Genomic DNA, 18,423 nt, shown 5'->3' on the forward strand with positions numbered 1-18,423 from the left:
GTTTCTCCCTTAGTAGAAACGGGGTGGTTGCAAAGATGACCCTCGGGGCTCCGTGGAGTACAGTTTCCGGAGTGTGCAAAGATCAAGGGGGAGTTCCCAAGCCACGCTCTGCACGCCATAGGCGCTGTCACCAACGTGGCGCGGTCTCGGGCTCGGGGTCCGGCCGCTGGGAACCCAGACCTCGGGCGCCGCGCGCCTGCGCAGTGGTCTCGGGGCCCCGTGCTGAGGGAGGCAGCCGAGGGCGGGTGCGCGTGGGGCTGTGCTGACCGTTGTCCCCTCCGCCAGCGCCCAGGGACAGCTCCCTCGCCGCCTCGCCTCCTCCCCCCTCCCCGGCTCGGATCACATCTGCAGGGCGCAGCCGGGGAGGGGAGGAGCCCTCCAGCGCGGAACCGGGGCTCGCCACTCGGCCCGCCCAGAGGGGCGTGGGAGGGCGGGGCCGCGGACTTCGGACTCCAGCCCCCGACGCTCCTCTTTCCCTGACGCCCTCAGCCGGCCCGAGCGGTGAGGGAGCCATGTCCGCGCTACTGGGGCTCCGACCCGAGGTGCAGGACACCTGCATCTCGCTGGGGCTCATGCTGTTGGTCGTGCTGTTGATGGGGCTGGCCCGCGTGATCGCCCGGCAACAGCTGCACAGGCCCGTGGTCCACGCCTTCGTCCTGGAGTTTCTAGCCACCTTCCAGCTCTGCTGCTGCACCCATGAGCTCCAACTGCTGAGCGAGCAGGACTCCGCGCACCCCACCTGGACGTTGACACTCATCTACTTCTTTTCCCTGGTGCATGGCCTGACCTTGGTGGGCACAGCTAGCAACCCGTGCGGCGTGATGATGCAGATGATTCTGGGGGGTATGTCCCCCGAGGCGGGTGCCGTGAGGTTGTTGGCTCAGCTGGTTAGCGCCCTGTGCAGCAGGTACTGCATGAGCGCCCTGTGGAGCCTGAGTCTGACCAAGTACCATTTCAACGAGAGGATCTTAGCTTGCAGGAATCCCATCCACACCGACATGTCCAAAGCGATCATCATAGAGGCCATCTGCTCCTTTATTTTCCACAGCGCTCTACTGCAGTTCCAGGAGGTCCGAAGCAAGCTTCGCATCCACCTGCTGGCTGCACTCATCACCTTTTTGGCCTATGCAGGTTTGTTATTCCTACCAAACACTTGTCACCCCGAGCCTCTACGACCCGAGGTCCTAAGTTCTTTACCAATACATCTGAGCACCCCCCTCCCACTCTAAGGCGATGGAGATGCTGGGCCGTGTATTATTCTAACCATCTTGCAGCCAGTGCCTAGCTGTTGGAGCCAACATACAGCTATTCATTCAGTGCTGTTTTTGAACACCCAGAGAAAACAGACACCCAGGTACCGAAACTAAGATGGTGGTAGATTAAGGCCAAGGGCTTAAATAGCCTACAAAGGGATTGTTTTAATGTTAGAAAGGCTGCTTATCAGCTACGGCTCTCAGGCCAAGGTGTGGTATAGATTGCTTCTGACATTGTTACTGAGAAATGATCCGGTCTAAAAAGTTCCTTTGAGCTTAAAGTGCATACTTGGTTAGTAATTGACCGTGAGGAATAGCAATTCTAGAGCTGCATTCACTCCCTACTTTTTTCCTACAAATTACTTGTCATATTTCCTTATGTTGAGTTGCACGTGAACGTTTAAGTATACTCTCACGAAAAGTGTGCTTCAAGTTTAAAATGTGCCTAAAGATGCTCTTTAGAAACAAATAATTCTCAACTGGGTGTAGTGGCTCACCCTTGTAATCCCAGCACTCAGGAAGCAGAGGCGGAGAGTAATGCTAAATCCAAGGTCAGACAATACTAAATACTGAAACCCAGTCTAAGGAAAACAAACCAAAAAATCAGAAGGAAAAAAAAAAAAAAAAAACAAAACAAAACAAAACTCCAGAAGTCTTATTTACTTATTCACTTTCAGAAAGCTCAGCTGCAGTGGGGATTCAAAAGTTGTTTAATGGTAAAATGTGCCTTTTTAAAATAATGAAAGGCTTTTACTGGGACATTAGTGGAATTATAAACAGTGTCTTAGAGACATGAATATAACCAAGGGAAACATAGTAACAGTCTTTTTACTTCTTGTACTCTCTAAAAGGGAAACTGAGGAATGTAGCTCCGTGGTAAGGAACCTGCCTAGCATTCACTAGGTTTTGGGTTCCATCCTGGGAACAATAAACAAAATCCCAGTGGAGGTATACTTCAGATGTTTGTTTGCCTTCCTGGGGTAACATGAAAGACTTCAGGAGTTCCCCTTCTTTGAATCTAGAATTGTTTTTTTAGTACACACCCAGGAAAATACACTGTGTGGGGTAAGAGAAGAAGAGGACGTGTGCGTGTTTGAGAGGCCAGTGAGAGAGGACGGCATGAGCTGTTTTAGCTGAAACTCCACTGTGCGTGAGCAGTTATACCACAGTGCAGTTCCGTATTTGCCAGTTAAAGCAGCAAAGAGTTGTGCGGGTGATTCATGCCAGTAATACTAGCACTGCAGAGGTAGAGGCAGGAGGATTAAGGTCTTCTGCTACTGACTGGGTTTGGGCCAGCCTGGGCTACATGACACTGTGGTCTCTAAAAACAAACACACAAAAAAACTAAAATCTGAGATTTGCTTTATCTTAAAAAAAAAAATTTAAGGACACCTAGTTCTTTCCCACCCCTGAATTGCTCCTCCTGCCTCTGTTGATGGTTGTGAAGTTGTGTTCCTCCTGTATTTTTATGCTTTTAGCAACAAGTTATGATTCCATAAATAATGTTTCAAGTATTCCTGGACTGCGGATGTCGTTAGATAGAACACCTGCTTTTATGCACATGGCTCTTAGCTCTTGTAAAAGGTAAAAATGTCATTCAAAAGAGAAGCAAAGTGATATTTGGAGTTTTTCGTAAGAGGCCAGTGGAGAACCCCAGAATGTCAGTTTCAGGGGTCCGATGTGTGATTGCTCAGAGGTGAACCAGTGTCTAATGCAGACAGAGGTTCTCAACAATCTGTTTGCAAATCTCTGAGGCAGGTTTTTAAAAATATACCCATTCTGGTCCAGATCCCAGCATCTAACTGCTCTGGAACGTGGCAGAGATGAGCGTTCTCCCCGGGCAATCCCATCAGGAAACCGGTTTTAAACACTGCTCTAGAGTAGACCTGCCGTGTCCAGCTCGGCAGACACTGGTTCCAGGCACCTACTTGAGGCAGCAGGTACACTCCTCCGACACTCACTGGTCACACGGTCCTGGAGCCGGTGGCTCTAGTAGTGAACAGGGCTGGGGACCACAGGGATGGAGACAAATAGTGGTTATAAAGGGTGAGGATAGACCGGGTGGGGATGCATTACTGAGGAGTAGGCTTTGTGTTTGTAGCAGTGAAAAAAAAAACGTGAAAACTTTGGGTCAGGCGTGGTGGCTTAGTACTCGGGAAGCGAAGGAGAGAGGTTCAGAAATTCAGTAAGCCTGGGCTACTTAGTGAGTTTGAGGCCAGCCTAGGCTACACGAGATCCTAACATAAATAGGATGAAAAAGAAGACAGCGGGGAGACTTTTAGGGGCTGGACCACTTTTGGGTAAAGATGGTGCTGATGTCCACGCAGCACTGTGAATACAAAGAACAGCAAATGGCGTGCGAGATGACGTGCGAGATGACGTGTGTGATGACGTGCGTGATGACGTGCGTGATGACGTGCATGTATGAAAGCTTAACGCTCTGAATCATTACATGATTCTGTTGCCAATAAACCCTTGAACCCTGAATTAAAGAGATTTCTGATTTTAAGATCTCTATCAGACATCATTTTGCTCCTGTGTAGTGTGAAACCCCAAGAGGAGGAACGTCGAACAGGCTTGGGGTCCTTTGTCTAGAGTCTGTAGTCTAAGCGAACGCACCTTGGAAGTGGCCACACTTAAACTTATTCCTATTACTTTGCAGACAATAAGTCTTGACTGTTCCAAAAAGAATGGACTGCCTCAGACTACTACAAGGATTTGAGCAACAGAGCTACAGGCTCATAGGATGGTGCATGCATTGCTTGGCACCCCGTTTTTATGGTTGGGAAACTAAGCCTGTGGCTGAGTACATGCTAAACACATGTTTTGCCCAGCACTAAATGTTCATATGTAAGCAGAGGCCACTGATATGATACCAATTATATACATATTGGCTTTCCTAACCATAAAAAAAAAAGCTCTGTGACTAAGCAGAATTATGAATTATTGTTTTAAGATGGAGTCTTTTCTTACTTTGTCGCTGCCTCGGCTGCTTTCAAATTCACTTGAGCCTTCCAAGCTTCCTTTTTCTAAGAGAGTTAAATTTATTTAGTATGTGTATGTGGGGCGGATGGCAGTGTGTGTGCGTGCTATAGCACATGAGGAGGGGTCTGAAGACACCTTTAGAGAGTCAAACATCCCCTTCCACCATGTGGACCCTCGGATTGACCTCAAGTTGTCAAGCAAGTGTCTTAAGCACCAGAGCCATCTCGCTGGCCCCACCTCTGCTTCGTGAACAGCTGGGATTCCCGACATGCAACACTAGGGCCTTGGAGTGTTGAGCTGTGAGCTGTTAATGAAGACTGTCAGCAAATCTTGATTAATTTGGGTCTTGGCAGAATTTACTTCAACAACCAAGGTGACTGAGCTCTGCGTTTATCTCTAGGCATAGTTAGATACTTTAAAATGTCATTTGAAACATGTAAGTTGTCTTTACTGTTGTAATGTTTCTCGTGAGCAGAATTTTAAATTATACCTGTCTCTGACAGGTGTCTGTCCACCTATACAGGATAAGCCATGAATAGAGATCAGACATGCTTTCCAGAATCTATAAGCTAGGACTCAGCATAGTAATACCCGCACCAAGTAAGACGTAAGACAAGTCTCCCTCCCCTCTTTTCCTCTTTGTCTTCCAGCAAATAGTCTAAAGAAATTGAAGGTTTTTTTCTTCATCTCATTACTCCTTTTGGGTTTTTAGTCTCCTTCTTGCCACAACTGTAGATGAGATTATTTGTCCAAAGAAAAACGAACTAAGAACATTGTGTATGGTCTCGTTTAAAACAGGAGATGGGGCTGGAGAGACAGCTCAGTGGTTAGAGCACTGACTGCTCTTCCAGAGGTCCCGAGTTCAAATCCCAGCAACCACATGGTGGCTCACAACCTCTATAATATACTAATGTCCTCTTCTGGAATGCAGGTGTATATACAGATAGAGAACTCATACATAAAATAAAAAAATAAAATAAAACAGGAAGTGGATATAATCACTAATTTACAAATAAAAATTAGTTTCAGGACTGGTGAGACGGCTCAGTGGGTAAAGTGGTTTGTTGCCACCAAGCCTTACGGCCTGAGTTTGATCCCTGGGACCCACGGAGACCTGATTCCTAAAAAGTGTCCTCTGACCACCACATCCCCCTCATCAAATGAACATGTGTTCAAACAAACCAACGACAAAGGTCCCAAACGTTTGCTTAATTCGGTATTAAGAGGTCGGGTTGAGTCGGGCTGTGCCCTTAGATGTTTAATCGAGTCCCCAGTTTCCTTATCTTTAAAATGGACCGTCTCATGGGTATGAGGAACTGTGTCTCAAACTTGCAGTTTCTTCCTGGCATAAAGCAATGGGGGAAATGTTCCTTTTGTCCTTATTCCTCTGCCCTGCAACTTCCCACAGAGCTGCTGTATTAACTCGGCCATTTTTGCTGGATTGCTAATCACATTTTATCTCCAGTAGCTTAGCATTGTAGCCTGAAGACAGCCTAACACAGCCAGCAGCACTCTGAGGAGGAATCCCCTCCTGACAGAATCCACACCTCAGGCAGCCCAGGGGCTCTGCCTTCTCAGGGAGAGCTGGACCATGCTGACTTCGAAGGCATGTTAGCACGTCTGGCTTTATCTTTAAACTCTTGAATTTCTAAGCTTTGCTTAAGCCTTAGACCTTCTGGTAAATGACACCATTTGTGAAATGGAGCTTAGAGCGCCACAGAGCGAATTCGAGCACCCAAGAAGAACTGTCTCCTGGGAAGCCCATGTCTGTCCTAAGATTGTTCCCTGCCCCTTTCCTATAGGACTGTCGAAAACCAGAAGAAACCCATTGCCTTTGCTTCATTCTTTTACTTTTTCCAACACATAGGTACTAACTTATGAAACTGAACCCAATGGTTGTGTTCATGTAAACATAAAAGCACCATATATACTTTCTGTATCATTCTCATGGTAATTGTTTTTAGTGTTTATCTTGGAGATATTTATATTCCTAGAAAAATTATGATTTCTCCAAAACAGTGCCAAAGATGTCCCTAAATGTCCTACAGTACGCAGGGCAGCCTCTAACAACAAAGGATTATACAGTTAAACAGTAAAGTGCCCAGTTTGGGTTTTTAGCACATAAGCCACCTGATGTGGCTTACTGTTTTAGCTGTTATAGCTGTTGGTAGGTAACAATCCATCTCCAAGCTCTAAAAAAAAACTTATTATTTCCCATGATTCTTTGTGCTTTCTACTCAGTTGCTTAATGATCTCTCTCTCTCTCTCTCTCTCTCTCTCTCTCTCTCTCTCTCTCTCTCTGTGTGTGTGTGTGTATAGGGAGTGCATGTGTGGGGTGCAGCATTGGAGGTGAACATGTGTTGTGGGGTACATGTGTGAGGAGCCCAGAGGATGTTGAATGTACTCCTTCATTTTTGGGTGGGATGGGCAAACCCTTTAAGATCACATGTGCAGCTGGTTTGTTGCAGTTGGGGTCAATAGCCAAGGACCCTTGCTCACAGCTGCCTGCCAGCACTTGTCATCTGGAGCACCTTGGTTCCCCTCCATGTGGCCTCTCATCCTCCAGCAGCTTAGACCAACCATTACAGGTTCAGGACATTGTTCCAAGAGAGCAATAAAGTGAGGATTCCAAAGGACACCAGTTCAGAATTCTGCATTCAGAACTCAGCGTGACCTCTGCTATGCTTGGTCAATTCAAGTCACAGAGCCAACCCAGATTTGAGGGACATCATGGCAGTTCCCATAGGACTCTGAGGAGCACCGTGCTGAGAGGGCTGGAGGACAAGGGAGGTGAAAGAGCTTGAGTTTTAGGGTCTAATAGACTCCATAATGTTGAACATCTTCATGTTCCATGCCTGCGGCCCTGAGGTGAAGGAGTCACTAGGGCTGTGGCTCAGGCCATTCCTAAAGATAACTGCCCAGCGCACTTGTATGAGCCTGTCATAACTTGTAAGATCTGGAAGTCTTTTCCTTTCTGCCCTTGGTGCTTAGCACAAGGGAACTCAATTTACTTTTTGTTTTTTGGTGAAACAGAAATGATTAGCTGCCAATCAGTTTTCTTAAATGCTAAGGGTCTCATTAGGGTTATCATTCCAAAAAGACTGTTCAAGACTCTGTGTGCGCTCTGCGATGTCACTGTTTGTACTGAGTATGTGCTCTGTGATGTCACCGTTTGTGCTGAGTGTGTGCTCTGCGATGTCACCGTTTGTACTGCAGCGCCATGGGCGGTAAGTGCTGTCAAGCTGCCGTGTTAGAGAACGTAGCCACTGGTGAGTTTGGTCTCAGTAGCCTCCTGTCAACATTGCTCTGTTCTCAGCCTGGGATGTCTCATTAGGGAAATCCCAGGCAAAGCTCTGAATTCCCAGCTCTAGTTTACTGTTTTAATATGACCGTTAACATGCTGCAGCGGTCCATGTAAGTCTGTGTGAGTGAAGACGTTCATCCACTGGGAAGAACAGGGATGCCACTATCTTGGGGTACATCCTGGGTATTTGCAAATGCACTACCACAACTCTGGGGAGTAGTACTGGTCAGACATCCAGCCTTCCTTTCCCTAAGCTATGTCGAGCTGGAACACAAGTCCACTGCAGTTACCTCTGAATATTTATTTCTGTGCGTGCACATCCACGTACATACGTGAAGAAGGCAGAACATGTTGACTGAGTACCCTTCGGTCACTTTCCACCCTATTCCCTTCAGACAGGGTTTTGCACAGAACTGGGTCATTCTGGCTCAGCTGGCTGGCCATCGAGTGTGCAGGGCGCACCCGTCTCTCCTGTCCCCACTGGACTCAGGTCTTCAGCTGCAGCAGCAGCACTCTGGCCCTCCAGACACCTCCCAGTCCTCAGTTCTTGTCTATCTGCCACTCAGTCCCTTGTTGGGGACTCTGCGGATGAGTGACAGGGTAATTTGTTTTCATCTATTTCACTTTCCATTTTTAGGACAAAGGCATGTGTGTCCTCGAGGGTCCTGGGCCACTGTGCCTGTGTTAGCTGCGATCGGTTTGGTCTCGCTGTCTTGGTAACCGATCTCCGTCTTGTCTTTGCTCACAGGAGGGAGCCTCACAGGAGCGCTGTTTAATCCAGCGCTGGCCCTTGCGCTGCATTTCCCCTGCTTTGACGACTTGTTCTACAAGTTTTTTGTCGTGTATTGGGTTGCTCCTTCTCTAGGTAAGCATGTTTTATTTACTACGTCTGAAAAGCTAGGGCATTTAAAAAACTAATTTATGAGTGGAGTGTTATGTATGCTTGAGTGTACACTGTATGTGTGCCTAGTGCTCTTGGATAGCCTGGAACTATTACAGATGGGTGTGGGCTGCCATGTGGGTGCTGGGAATAGAAACCAATTTCTCTGAAGAGCAACCAGTGCTCTTAACTGGCAAGCCATCTCTCCAGCCTCCCAATTAGATTATAAAATATTTTAAAATATGACACACAGGAATTTTACCATGTCAATTTCTAAAGCCAGAGAAGATACAAAAAAAAAAAAAAAAAAAAAAAAAAACTTAACATGCTTTAAAAGCATTTTAATTTTGTGCAGTGTCCTTTGAAGCTGTGTGTGCACCGGTGCATCTGCCTGTGAGTGCACACGTGGAAGCTACAGGGTGATTTTTTTCATTTGTCATTCTCTATTTTGAAGACAGGGCTTTCATTGAACCTGGAGCTCTCCTGTTTTAGACTGGCTGGCCTGTGAGCTCCAAGTGCTGGGATATAAGACATACGCTGTCAAGCCTGACTTTCACATGGGTGTCAAGGATCCAAACTCAGGTCTTCATGCGTATACAGCAAGCACCTGTCCAATTCGTCAGCTCCCCAGCTCCTTACGCTGTTTGGATCAGGGCTGCAGATACAGTTTAGTGCCTGCCTGATTTAGGCAGGGGCACTGAAGGGTAATTCTTTCCATCCACAAATTATCTTTTGGCTGAGCCTGGTGTGCAGCCTGAAATTGTAGTTACTCAGGAGGCTGAGGCAGGAGGATTGCAAGTATACAGCCTACTTAAGCTACAAAGATATTTTTAAGTTCAGCCTGAACAACTTACCAAGTCCAGTATATGAGTCCAAAAGTATAAAGTTAAAAGGGGGAAAGGGGTATAGTTCAGTGGTAGAAAACTTGCCTAGCATTCACAAATTTTGGGATCTAGTTTTAGTACCAAAATAATTACTACATCGTGAATTTAGACTAGCCTTAAATAGTGGTACATGAGACTTAGCTTAAAATAATAAAATCAATTGCTCAATTTTTAATTTTTTTCTTTTTGTTTTGTTTTTTGCTAAATAATTTCCCCCTATGAATGTGAGTCCCAAACCAAATGTTATTTAATCACTTAGGTCACTTTTCTCATTTGTAGAGCATCCTGTGCCACAGCCCTGTAGTCGATAAAGCCTCTGAATGACTCCCAAGTCCCATTCATACTGATGCAATCTGGAGTCAGGATGGGGATGTGGCCCCCTAAGTGCTTGCTTAGTACGCATGTTGCTGGAGGTTCCATCCCTAGTACCAGAAAAGCAAAAAGTCTCTTTTAAAGAGAGGTCAGGTAACTCTAATGATGACATGTACTTTATACAGTCAGCAGTGCCTGTGTTACCAGCATTTCTTGCTTTTATTTAGTCATCAGCTAAATAGAAATGGGCAAAACATCTATACAATAAAAATAATTTATAAAAATCGAGAAGAGAATGAAGATTTAGGCTTGGAGGTGTTTAGTGGTGACGCCTTGTCTCATGTATGCAGAGCCTTAGCCTGAAACACAGCACTGCAAAAAAACCCAACACATAGATGAAGCACTGTTAATACACACTTTTAATACACTGTTAATATACACTTTTATTTGTTTATTTTATATGAGTACATTGTTGCTGTCTTCAGACACATCAAAAGATGGCATCAGATCCCATTACAGATGGTTGTGAGCCACCATGTGGTTGCTGGGAATTGAACTCAGGACCTCTGGAAGAGCTCTTAACCACTGAACCATCTCTCCAGCTCAATACACTTTAAATACACTAGTAATATACACTTTTTTGTTTTACTATTTAAAGACTTGAGCTCTGGTCTGGGGTATTTTATGTGGTCCATCTGTAAAACTCACTACGGTGGGACTCAGGGAGAAAGAGGAACCCTGGGTGAGAATTCCAAGAGCTGTCAAGGTCTCCTCCCTTGGAACCCCTCCTGCTCCTCAGAGATTTTTCCTTTCCTTAATCTATTTGCTCTACTTTAAAACAACAACAGAAACTCCAAAACACTGTGAGCTCCCGCCTCCCAGGCCACCTTTGAGGCAAGGAAGAAACCCTGCCACTTTCCAGAACAAATGACTCAAGAGCCCAGGGGCTCTCACCAAGTTTGAATCCAAGATGCCTGTCCCTATTCTTACTGCGTATGTAATCATTGTAAGGACCAAAGAGAAGCCTGGGAGCAGCAATCTGAACCGACACCCGTGTGGTCATTCTCGCCTTCCCTGCAGGCTCTGGGTTTAGTTTCCTGTATTTTGTCTTTCAGGCATACTGCTGATGATCCTCATGTTCAGTTTTTTCCTTCCATGGCTGCATAACAACCAAATGACGAATAAAAAGGAATAACTGCTCCCAAAGACTCAAAGTCACCAGACAGTCAAGCTGGATGTGACGATTTGAGCACCTTTCAAACTCTGGACCCATCCTGTTTGAACTTCCTTTGTGGAAGGTGTCTTAATGTTTTCACTACCTGGACTTAAAATTACTGTGAAGATGAGGTAGCCTGTATTTCTCAGTTAAAACTTGTTCTTTCGAGTGATGTATTAAATGCTGCTAGATAAGGCTCGTTCATTAAACCTCTATAAATCCCAAGTCATTATTAACTGTGATGAAAAGAACCACGTGAGGTGGGGAGAGGGGCAGACCAAGAAACTATGAAGCGTGCCTCTGCAGGAGGTGGGCTTCAGAGGTGCTTTTCAACCACAGCTTCTTAAGTTGTTTTAGGAAATACCTTTTATATCCACTAGTCCTCAACAGATTTCCTGTTGGTTTGACACAGGGTCTCCCTTGTAGCCTGCTGGCCTCAACCGGGCAGTGACCCTTTGCCTCTGCCTCCCAAGTGCTGGGATTACAAACTGGGGTGCGTCACCACAACCAGGCTTTTTGCTTTGTTTTTACTTTGGGGTAAAAATTCTTACAACGTAGCCCAGGTTGGCCTTGAACTCACCATCTTCCAAGTGCTGGAATTATAAGTATGTACAACCCCAACCGCCTCAGACTTCCTAGATTTTAAATATATTCTAATACCTAAACTATTTAAGCCGACAAACTGTCGAGCTGTCTTAACGTACACACAGCCAAGATCTGGTCTTTCTTCTAACTGCACGTCACAGCCACCTGCAGAAGCAGGTAGGTGTTCGGTCTGTGTTGCTTTATTTCCGTAACCGTGTACGGAAATGCTCAGGAACAGCTAATGACATAACGAGGAAATGGATGCTAGCCTCCTTTTGACAAGGAGATGCTCAGCCCAGGCGGGCTTTGTGACTCTCCACACCAGGGGCAAGTGCAGGCTTTACACAGAAACTCTTGTCAGTTATCAGTGACTGGAGGGGAGGCTCCGAAGAAAGCGTTCAACTCTCTGAATTAAATTTACAAACTCAGCACTTTCTTTTTCTTCTTTGTGAGTGCGTGTGTATATACAGGTGCCCAAGAGGCCACAGCAGGGCACTGGGTCCCCTAGAGCTGGAGTTACAGGTGACTGTAAGCTGCCATGTGGGTGCTGGGAACCAAACTTCGGTCTGCTGGAAGTGCAGCCAATGCTCTTAACCACTGAGCCATCTCTCCAGCCCTTAGTCCTTTTTGAAGCTTAAAGCCTTTCCTCCACTGAAATACAACGTTTATTTTAAGTTCAGTTTGTGTGAAATGAGTTCAGAGGACAACACCACAGAGCCAGTTGTCTTTATTTGGGTTCAGGTAAGGGAACTTGGTTGTCAGGCTTGTACTGCAATGCCTTTATCCCCGTGGGCCACCTTGCTGGCTTTAGGTCTAATTACCAAAAAAAAAAAAAAAAAAAAAAAAAAAAATCCAGGCTGCAATACTGTTTTTTTACAAAGGGGAGAAGGGGAATGAGAGATGAGTGAAAGTGAACACCCAACAGCTAAACTGCCATTGACACAGTGTGGGGATGAGCTCAGACTTGGGCTCTGTCCTATACTAGGTATCATGATAGCACTTCTATTATAGTCTGAAGCTCCAGAACTGTGACCCGATGATTAAATGTATGCGCTCTCAAAGCCCTCCCCCAGGGATGTGCACCCCTAAACCTGCCTCCAAATAAAATCTTGCAACACTACCAAATAACGACTGTTCCTTTAAACAACCCCTTGCCTTCCAAAACAAAGCTGAGGTCCATGGCTTCTCACAGAACACAACTACCCACTTAACAAGCATTGCTTCACAGCTTGACAGCGAGGGGAGGGGAGGGGCCATTACTGTGAAGATGCCTAGCTCTCTGGATTCCCCAAGTGGCTGAGTTTGTGCCCCAGATTCTGCTGTTTCCCCTGCATTCCTCTCAGGGTGGCAAATTTCTCTCTTCTCGCCTGTTGCTAAGTCGCCATATTCTTCTAAATTTTTTTGTTTTATTTTTTAAGATTTTATTTTGAGAAAGGGTTAGGAGGTGCAGCCACCTGGTGAAGTATGCCACTGGGGTGGGCTTTGAGTACATAATCTAGCCCTGTTTCTGTTTTGCCCGGGTGCGCATCTGTGGTTAAAGATGTAACCTGTGGGTTTTTGTTTCAGCCACCATGACTGCCACTTGTCATGGACTATCCTTCTGGAACCAGTAAGCCAAAATAAACAGCTCTTTCCACCAGTAAAGGAATTTAATGTGCATGTTAATGTATGTCATGTGTGTGCAGGCACCAGAGGCCTGGTGAACCCCCTGGGGCTAGAGTCGCAGGCAGTTCAGAACCCTCCATAAGAGCAGTATGTGCACTAACCACTGAACCACCTCTCCCACCCCGGTGAGATTTTAGTCCCTGCCTCCTTGTGGAGCAAGCCTCAAGTGGTGTCTTGGTGACTGAAATCCGCAAAGGATCCACCCAGTGTCCTGGCCTCTGAGTTCCTTGGCTGTCTCTTCTGACAACTGTGTCCTTCCTTCTGCCCAAGTTCCTCCTTAAATCCATGCTTTCCAGGACTACTCTAACATCTCGCTCCCTCACTAGTCGGTCAGTGATCTCAAGTACTCTCTTCTGCTATGGAGCTCAAGCCATCCGGACATCACTGTCACAAACATGCCTGCTACCTCCTTAACTCTGTTCCTTCTATCACACTAACACACAGTAACTAAACTAAGTCAAGTGCCACTGTGTTTATTCCATTTGCAACAGAACACCTACCCATATATACATACATATTCACTGCTGCACTAGGTAATACACATTGCCAGCATCTATCTATGAATTCCTCCTGCATGAACTAAATATGCTTTCATTACAAAGGCAGAAAGGGCCAGATGATTTCTGCAACTTACACACACACACACACACACACACACACACACACACACACGGTCAGCTAACACGGCCTTGAATGTGGTGAACTCAGATAGGGCTACAGTTAAGAAACTAGTTTAACATCAGCCAAGCTTCCATGCTATGTAACCACTCCTGGTCCCTGTTTTATTTTCACCATTTTTGTTCAATTTTTTTTCTCATTAACTTTTTTTGAGAATGATGCTGAGGGCAAACCCAGGCTTTGTGCACGCTAGGTAAACACTGCACCACTAAGCGACATCCTCATCTCTCCAGTGGTCTCGGATGGGCTAACCACTAAACTTTTGTTAGTTTTATGAAAGTTGTCCTACTCTTGTATTGAGTGGCTTGACTATGTGCACTACAGTACCTGCTTATTTGGAAAGACCTGCTTTTCTTCATAATGCTGTCAGCCATTCGCTGTTCCTGCTGCCAGGACTGACAGAACCACTTCCCTCTCCTATCCATCTGGTCAACCGGGAAACAGACACTCTGCGCATTAGATCAGGCTTTTTTTAAAAAAAAGATTTATTTATTATAAATGAGTCCACTGTAGCTGTCTTCAGACACAGCAGAAGAGGCATTAGATCCCATTACAGATGGTTGTGAACCACCATGTGGTTGCTGGGAACTGAACTCCAGACCTCTGGAAGAGCAGTCAGTGCTCTTAAGCACTGAGCCGTCTCTCCAGCCCAGATTATAAAGCATAACCTGCAATGAAGGCCTGCAGGCCCTACAAGCTCAGACTCCGAGATGTTTAAATGCTTAATGGAGTTTTGATTTCAAGTTTCTCAAGTGTATTGTAAACACAGTGGTGGGCTAGTCACAGCTTCTCTTCAGAGAGTCAGCAAAGGGCCCTGAATGTGATTCTTACAACCATGTAAGAGTAGGTATGAAGACACATGCCAGTAATCCCAGGCTTAGGAGGTGGAGGCAGGAGGATGTAAAAAGTTCATACTCATCTTCAACTACATGGCAAATCCAAGCCCAGTCTGGGCCTCATAAGATTCTGCCTCAAACAAATAGATAAATGAAGTCAGCTCTAACATTGCCAATAACAAACATCTACTGAGCCACTTTCTAGGTACTGTTCTACTAAGCAGTTCATGTACATTAATAGTTAATAATCTCTAAAAACAATCCTAAAAATTACAAGCAGGACCAATTACCCTGTATATACTTCTACTTAGTCCAGGTTGGCCTTAAACTCCCGGTCCTCCTCCTTCTACCTTCTAGGTGCTGGTATTACACCCATGTACCTAGTATGACTTCTCACTTAAAATTATGAAATCTTTCCAACTAGACACCAGATTACATGTATGGGTTTTGCCTATATGTGCGCGTTAAGTTTATGCAGTGCCTTCAGAGGCAAAAGATCCCCCTAGAAGAGAAGCCAGTGCTCTTAAATGCTGTTATCCCCCCCCCCTTTCTTATGGTGCCAATTTAAACATTTTATTATTCCATGTTACTTGTTTTGGGTCCCTGTGGAACAATGCTATACCCTCTACTTGGACTGACTGAATCTACCTCTTCAGTGGCGGGGCCTGAAGAACCAGCACCAGATCGAGGAGCTCCACGACCAGGGAAGCCACCAGGGATTCCTCCAGGCATGCCACCAGCACTCTGGTACAGCTCAGTAATGATAGGGTCAGACGTTCTCCAGGTCTTTCTGCTGATGCTCAAATTCTTCCTTCTCTGCAGTCTGGTTCTTATCCAGCCAGCTGATGATGTCATTGCACTTGTCAAGAATCTTCTGTTCGTCCTCATCGTTGATCTTGCCTTGTAGTTTCTCATCTTCAACAGTTGCTTTCATGTTGAAGGTGTTAAGACTCCAGCGAATTCTTAGAGGAAACCTTATCTCTGCTTCTCATCCTCAGCTGCTTGGACCATGAGCTCAATATCCTCCTGACTCAAGCGGCCCTTGTCACTGTGATGGTGATCTTGTTCTCCTTTCCTGTGCTCTATCTGCAGCAGAAACACTGAGGATGCCATTGGCATCAATCTGAGGAACCCCATGGGGTGCAGGAGGTATGCCTGTGAGCTCAAACTTTCCAAGCAGGTTGTTGTCCTTGGTCATGGTCCTTTCACCTTCCTACACCTGGATGAGTACACCGGGCTGGTTGTCAGAGCAGGTGTGGAAGTCTGTGTCTGCTTGGTGGGAATGGTGGTATTGCGCTTGATCAGGACAGTCATGACAACACCAGCAGTCTCAATACCAAGGGAAAGAGGAGTGACATCCAAGAGCAGCAGATCCTGAACATTCTCAGACTTGTCTCCAGATAGAATGGCTGCCTGTACAGCTGCACCATAGGTAACAGCTTCATCGAGGTTGATGCTCTTATTCAGTTCTTTCCCATTGAAGAAGTCTTGCAGAAGTTTCTGAATCTTGGAGATTCTGGTAGAACCACCCATCAAGACAATATCATTGATCTGTGACTTGTCTAGTTTGGCATCTAGAAAGGCCTTCTCTTATAGGCTCCAGTGTGCCATGAAAGGGTCAGCATTCAATCCCTCAAATTGAGCACAGGTAATGGAGGCATAGAAGTCAATTTCCTCTTAGAGAAAATCAATCTCAATAATGGCCTGGGTGCTGGACGACTGTGGGACCTGGTGCCAGGAGTTCCACAGAGCTCTTTGGGAAAAAGGCAGCCTGTTACCTCCCTCACTGGGTTCAGCCGGCACGCACAAACTCAGGCTTGGACATGTAAGATCAGTGCTCAGCGGAGCCTGTGAACTCCAGCCTGACCTCATGAGAACAGGGCTCTGCTGCTGATCTTGGCAGGATGCGGCAGAATGCCGCTGTCACTGGGCACCAGGCCAAGCTGAACTGGGCTGGTGAGAGGTGAGAAACTTTGGGAGAGAAAATCTCTTCCCAATTGGAGGTGTTACCAGCTCTTTAGAACAAAGGAACTCAGGTGGAAGAATGATTTCTACCCGTGTCTTGCTTTACTTTCGTGCAGAACTATTCAACTCCCGTATAAATAGTTTTTGAAATGGTTTGAAGCCTGACAACCAGCACTTCCTATTGACTTGGCCTCAGGGCCCGGGAAGACCTTGTCTACCTTTTTGGGGCAATCCTGCTTCTGCCTAGGGTCTATGTCACATCCTCCTGTGGGACCATGCACTGGTGCACTGCTTATGACAGCCTGAGGATTTCTGATTCTTGAGTTTGGGAAGCTTCTGTCGTCTTGTTTACTACTCCTGGGATTTCAACCAGTTTCCTAACATGGCCTTCCTGCCCCATAGAGGAGAGAGTGCACTTGGCCCATTCACAGGTAGTGCGGAGCAGGTGAACAGTTCTCTTGTTCTCCCTGATGTCCTTCTTGTGCGCTCACTTAAACTCAACAATGAAATGATTAACCATTTGGTTGTAAAAATCTTCTCCTAAGTGGGTGTCTGCAGCTATTAATTTGACTTCAAAAATTCCATCCTCAATAGTGAGGATCGACAGACACATCAAAAGTGCCACCTCCCAAGTCAAAAATCAGCACATTCCTTTCAGCTCAGACCTTCTTATCTAAGCCATAAGCAGTAGCAGCAGCAGTTGGTTCACTGATTCGAAGTACACAGAGGCCAGCAATAGTTCCAGCATCTTTTGTTGCCTACTGCTGAGTCATTGGAGTAAGCTGGCACCATGACCATGGCATTGGTAACAGTCTTTCCAAGATAAGCTTCTGCAATTTCCTTCATCTTTGTCAGAACCACTGAAGACAATTCCTCTGGGTAGAAACTTTTTGTCTCCCCTCTGTTCGACTTGGACCTTGGGCCTCCCTGCATCATTCACCACCATGAAGGGCTAGTGCTTCATATCAGACTGAACAGCATCATCAAACCTATGTTCACTCAGATATTTGGCATCACAAGCTGTTGGTTTGATCATTGCAACCTGATTCTTGGCAGCATCCCCAATTAATCTGACCTCATTAATTGTGTCAGTGAAAGTAACATGTGTGGTGTGGTTACCCTGGCCATTGACAATGACTTCCACCTCTCCATCTTGGAACACACCCACACAGGATTAGGTAGTGCCAAGATCAATGTCAACTACAAGTCCCTTAGACATGATTGCTTGTGTGTAGGCCGGGCTGTGCTGATGAGACCACACAAATGCCCGAGAGCTGGCTCTGTATTCAATAAGACCCTAAGTCATTTTTTTCTAACCTCAGCATGTTTCTGTTGTTTTAAATGGTGGAACTAAAAACAAAATTATTAATCCTACTTTTTTGAAATATTTCAGTGAGTCAAACTTGGAAGGGAAGAAAGTCTGTAAGATCATGCAAGCAGCACAATCCCAAACACTAAAACTAAGCTCAAAAGTGAAGCAATAAAGCCTATGATAAACAATGAGGCAATCAGTACATGTTGGCTTGTTGGTAACTTCTCTTTTTAAAAACAGGGTCTAAATGTCCCTGGCTGGCCTGGAACTGTGTAGAGCAGATTGACCTCTGCCTCCTAAGGCAGGCTGAGTTTCATTTTTAAGTAATCTGACTTTCCCCTTTCTCCTCTCTAGTATTACAGAATGACAGTTTGATGCATGGTCCCTTGCCTTGTTGACTAAATCACCTATAGCAGCAGACCAACTGCAGCACATCCCACAGGAGACTTGTTCCTTCAGAAAGATACTCAATGAAATTTCTGACAACATGGTGCTGGCCCCCATTTAATGAGTCTATCTGTAGGATAAAATTGTGGGTGCATTTAGAT

The 18,423-nt window shown here is 45.8% G+C and overlaps 1 protein-coding gene and 1 pseudogene across 3 annotated transcripts; one reads left to right on the plus strand and one right to left on the minus strand.

The window, feature by feature from the left end:
* Nucleotides 1–511: 511 nt before the first annotated feature.
* On the plus strand, nucleotides 512–10,964 carry AQP11 (aquaporin 11). 2 transcript variants are annotated; one of them, XM_080913195.1, is made up of 3 exons: nucleotides 512–1,131; nucleotides 8,291–8,407; nucleotides 10,734–10,964. In XM_080913195.1, exons 1-3 carry the CDS (start codon nucleotides 513–515, stop codon nucleotides 10,811–10,813), a joined length of 816 nt encoding a protein of 271 aa, XP_080769321.1. In that variant the 5' UTR covers nucleotide 512; the 3' UTR covers nucleotides 10,814–10,964. The 2 variants fall into 2 exon arrangements, with proteins under 2 accessions (XP_080769321.1, XP_080769322.1); XM_080913196.1 differs by lacking the exon at nucleotides 8,291–8,407.
* A 4,210-nt stretch (nucleotides 10,965–15,174) lies between these two features.
* Nucleotides 15,175–17,782, minus strand: LOC308417781 (heat shock cognate 71 kDa protein-like; annotated as a pseudogene). Its single transcript has 2 exons — nucleotides 16,970–17,782; nucleotides 15,175–16,317 (listed from the first exon to the last, which is right to left on the minus strand). The product of its transcript is annotated as a heat shock cognate 71 kDa protein-like (transcript).
* Nucleotides 17,783–18,423: the final 641 nt, after the last annotated feature.

Source organism: Micromys minutus (assembly GCF_963924665.1).
Source record: "Micromys minutus genome assembly, chromosome: 2".
Lineage (NCBI taxonomy): Eukaryota > Metazoa > Chordata > Mammalia > Rodentia > Muridae > Micromys > Micromys minutus.

What these genes read in the sequence shown, in the direction of transcription:
- AQP11 (XM_080913195.1), top strand. Translation starts at nt 513, where the DNA reads ATGTCCGCGCTACTGGGGCTCCGACCCGAGGTGCAGGACACCTGCATC. An exon ending in CACCTTTTTGGCCTATGCAG is followed by an intron (nt 1,132 to 8,290) that starts GTTTGTTATTCC and finishes CTTTGCTCACAG; the next exon opens with GAGGGAGCCTCACAGGAGCG. An exon ending in TTGGGTTGCTCCTTCTCTAG is followed by an intron (nt 8,408 to 10,733) that starts GTAAGCATGTTT and finishes TTTGTCTTTCAG; the next exon opens with GCATACTGCTGATGATCCTC.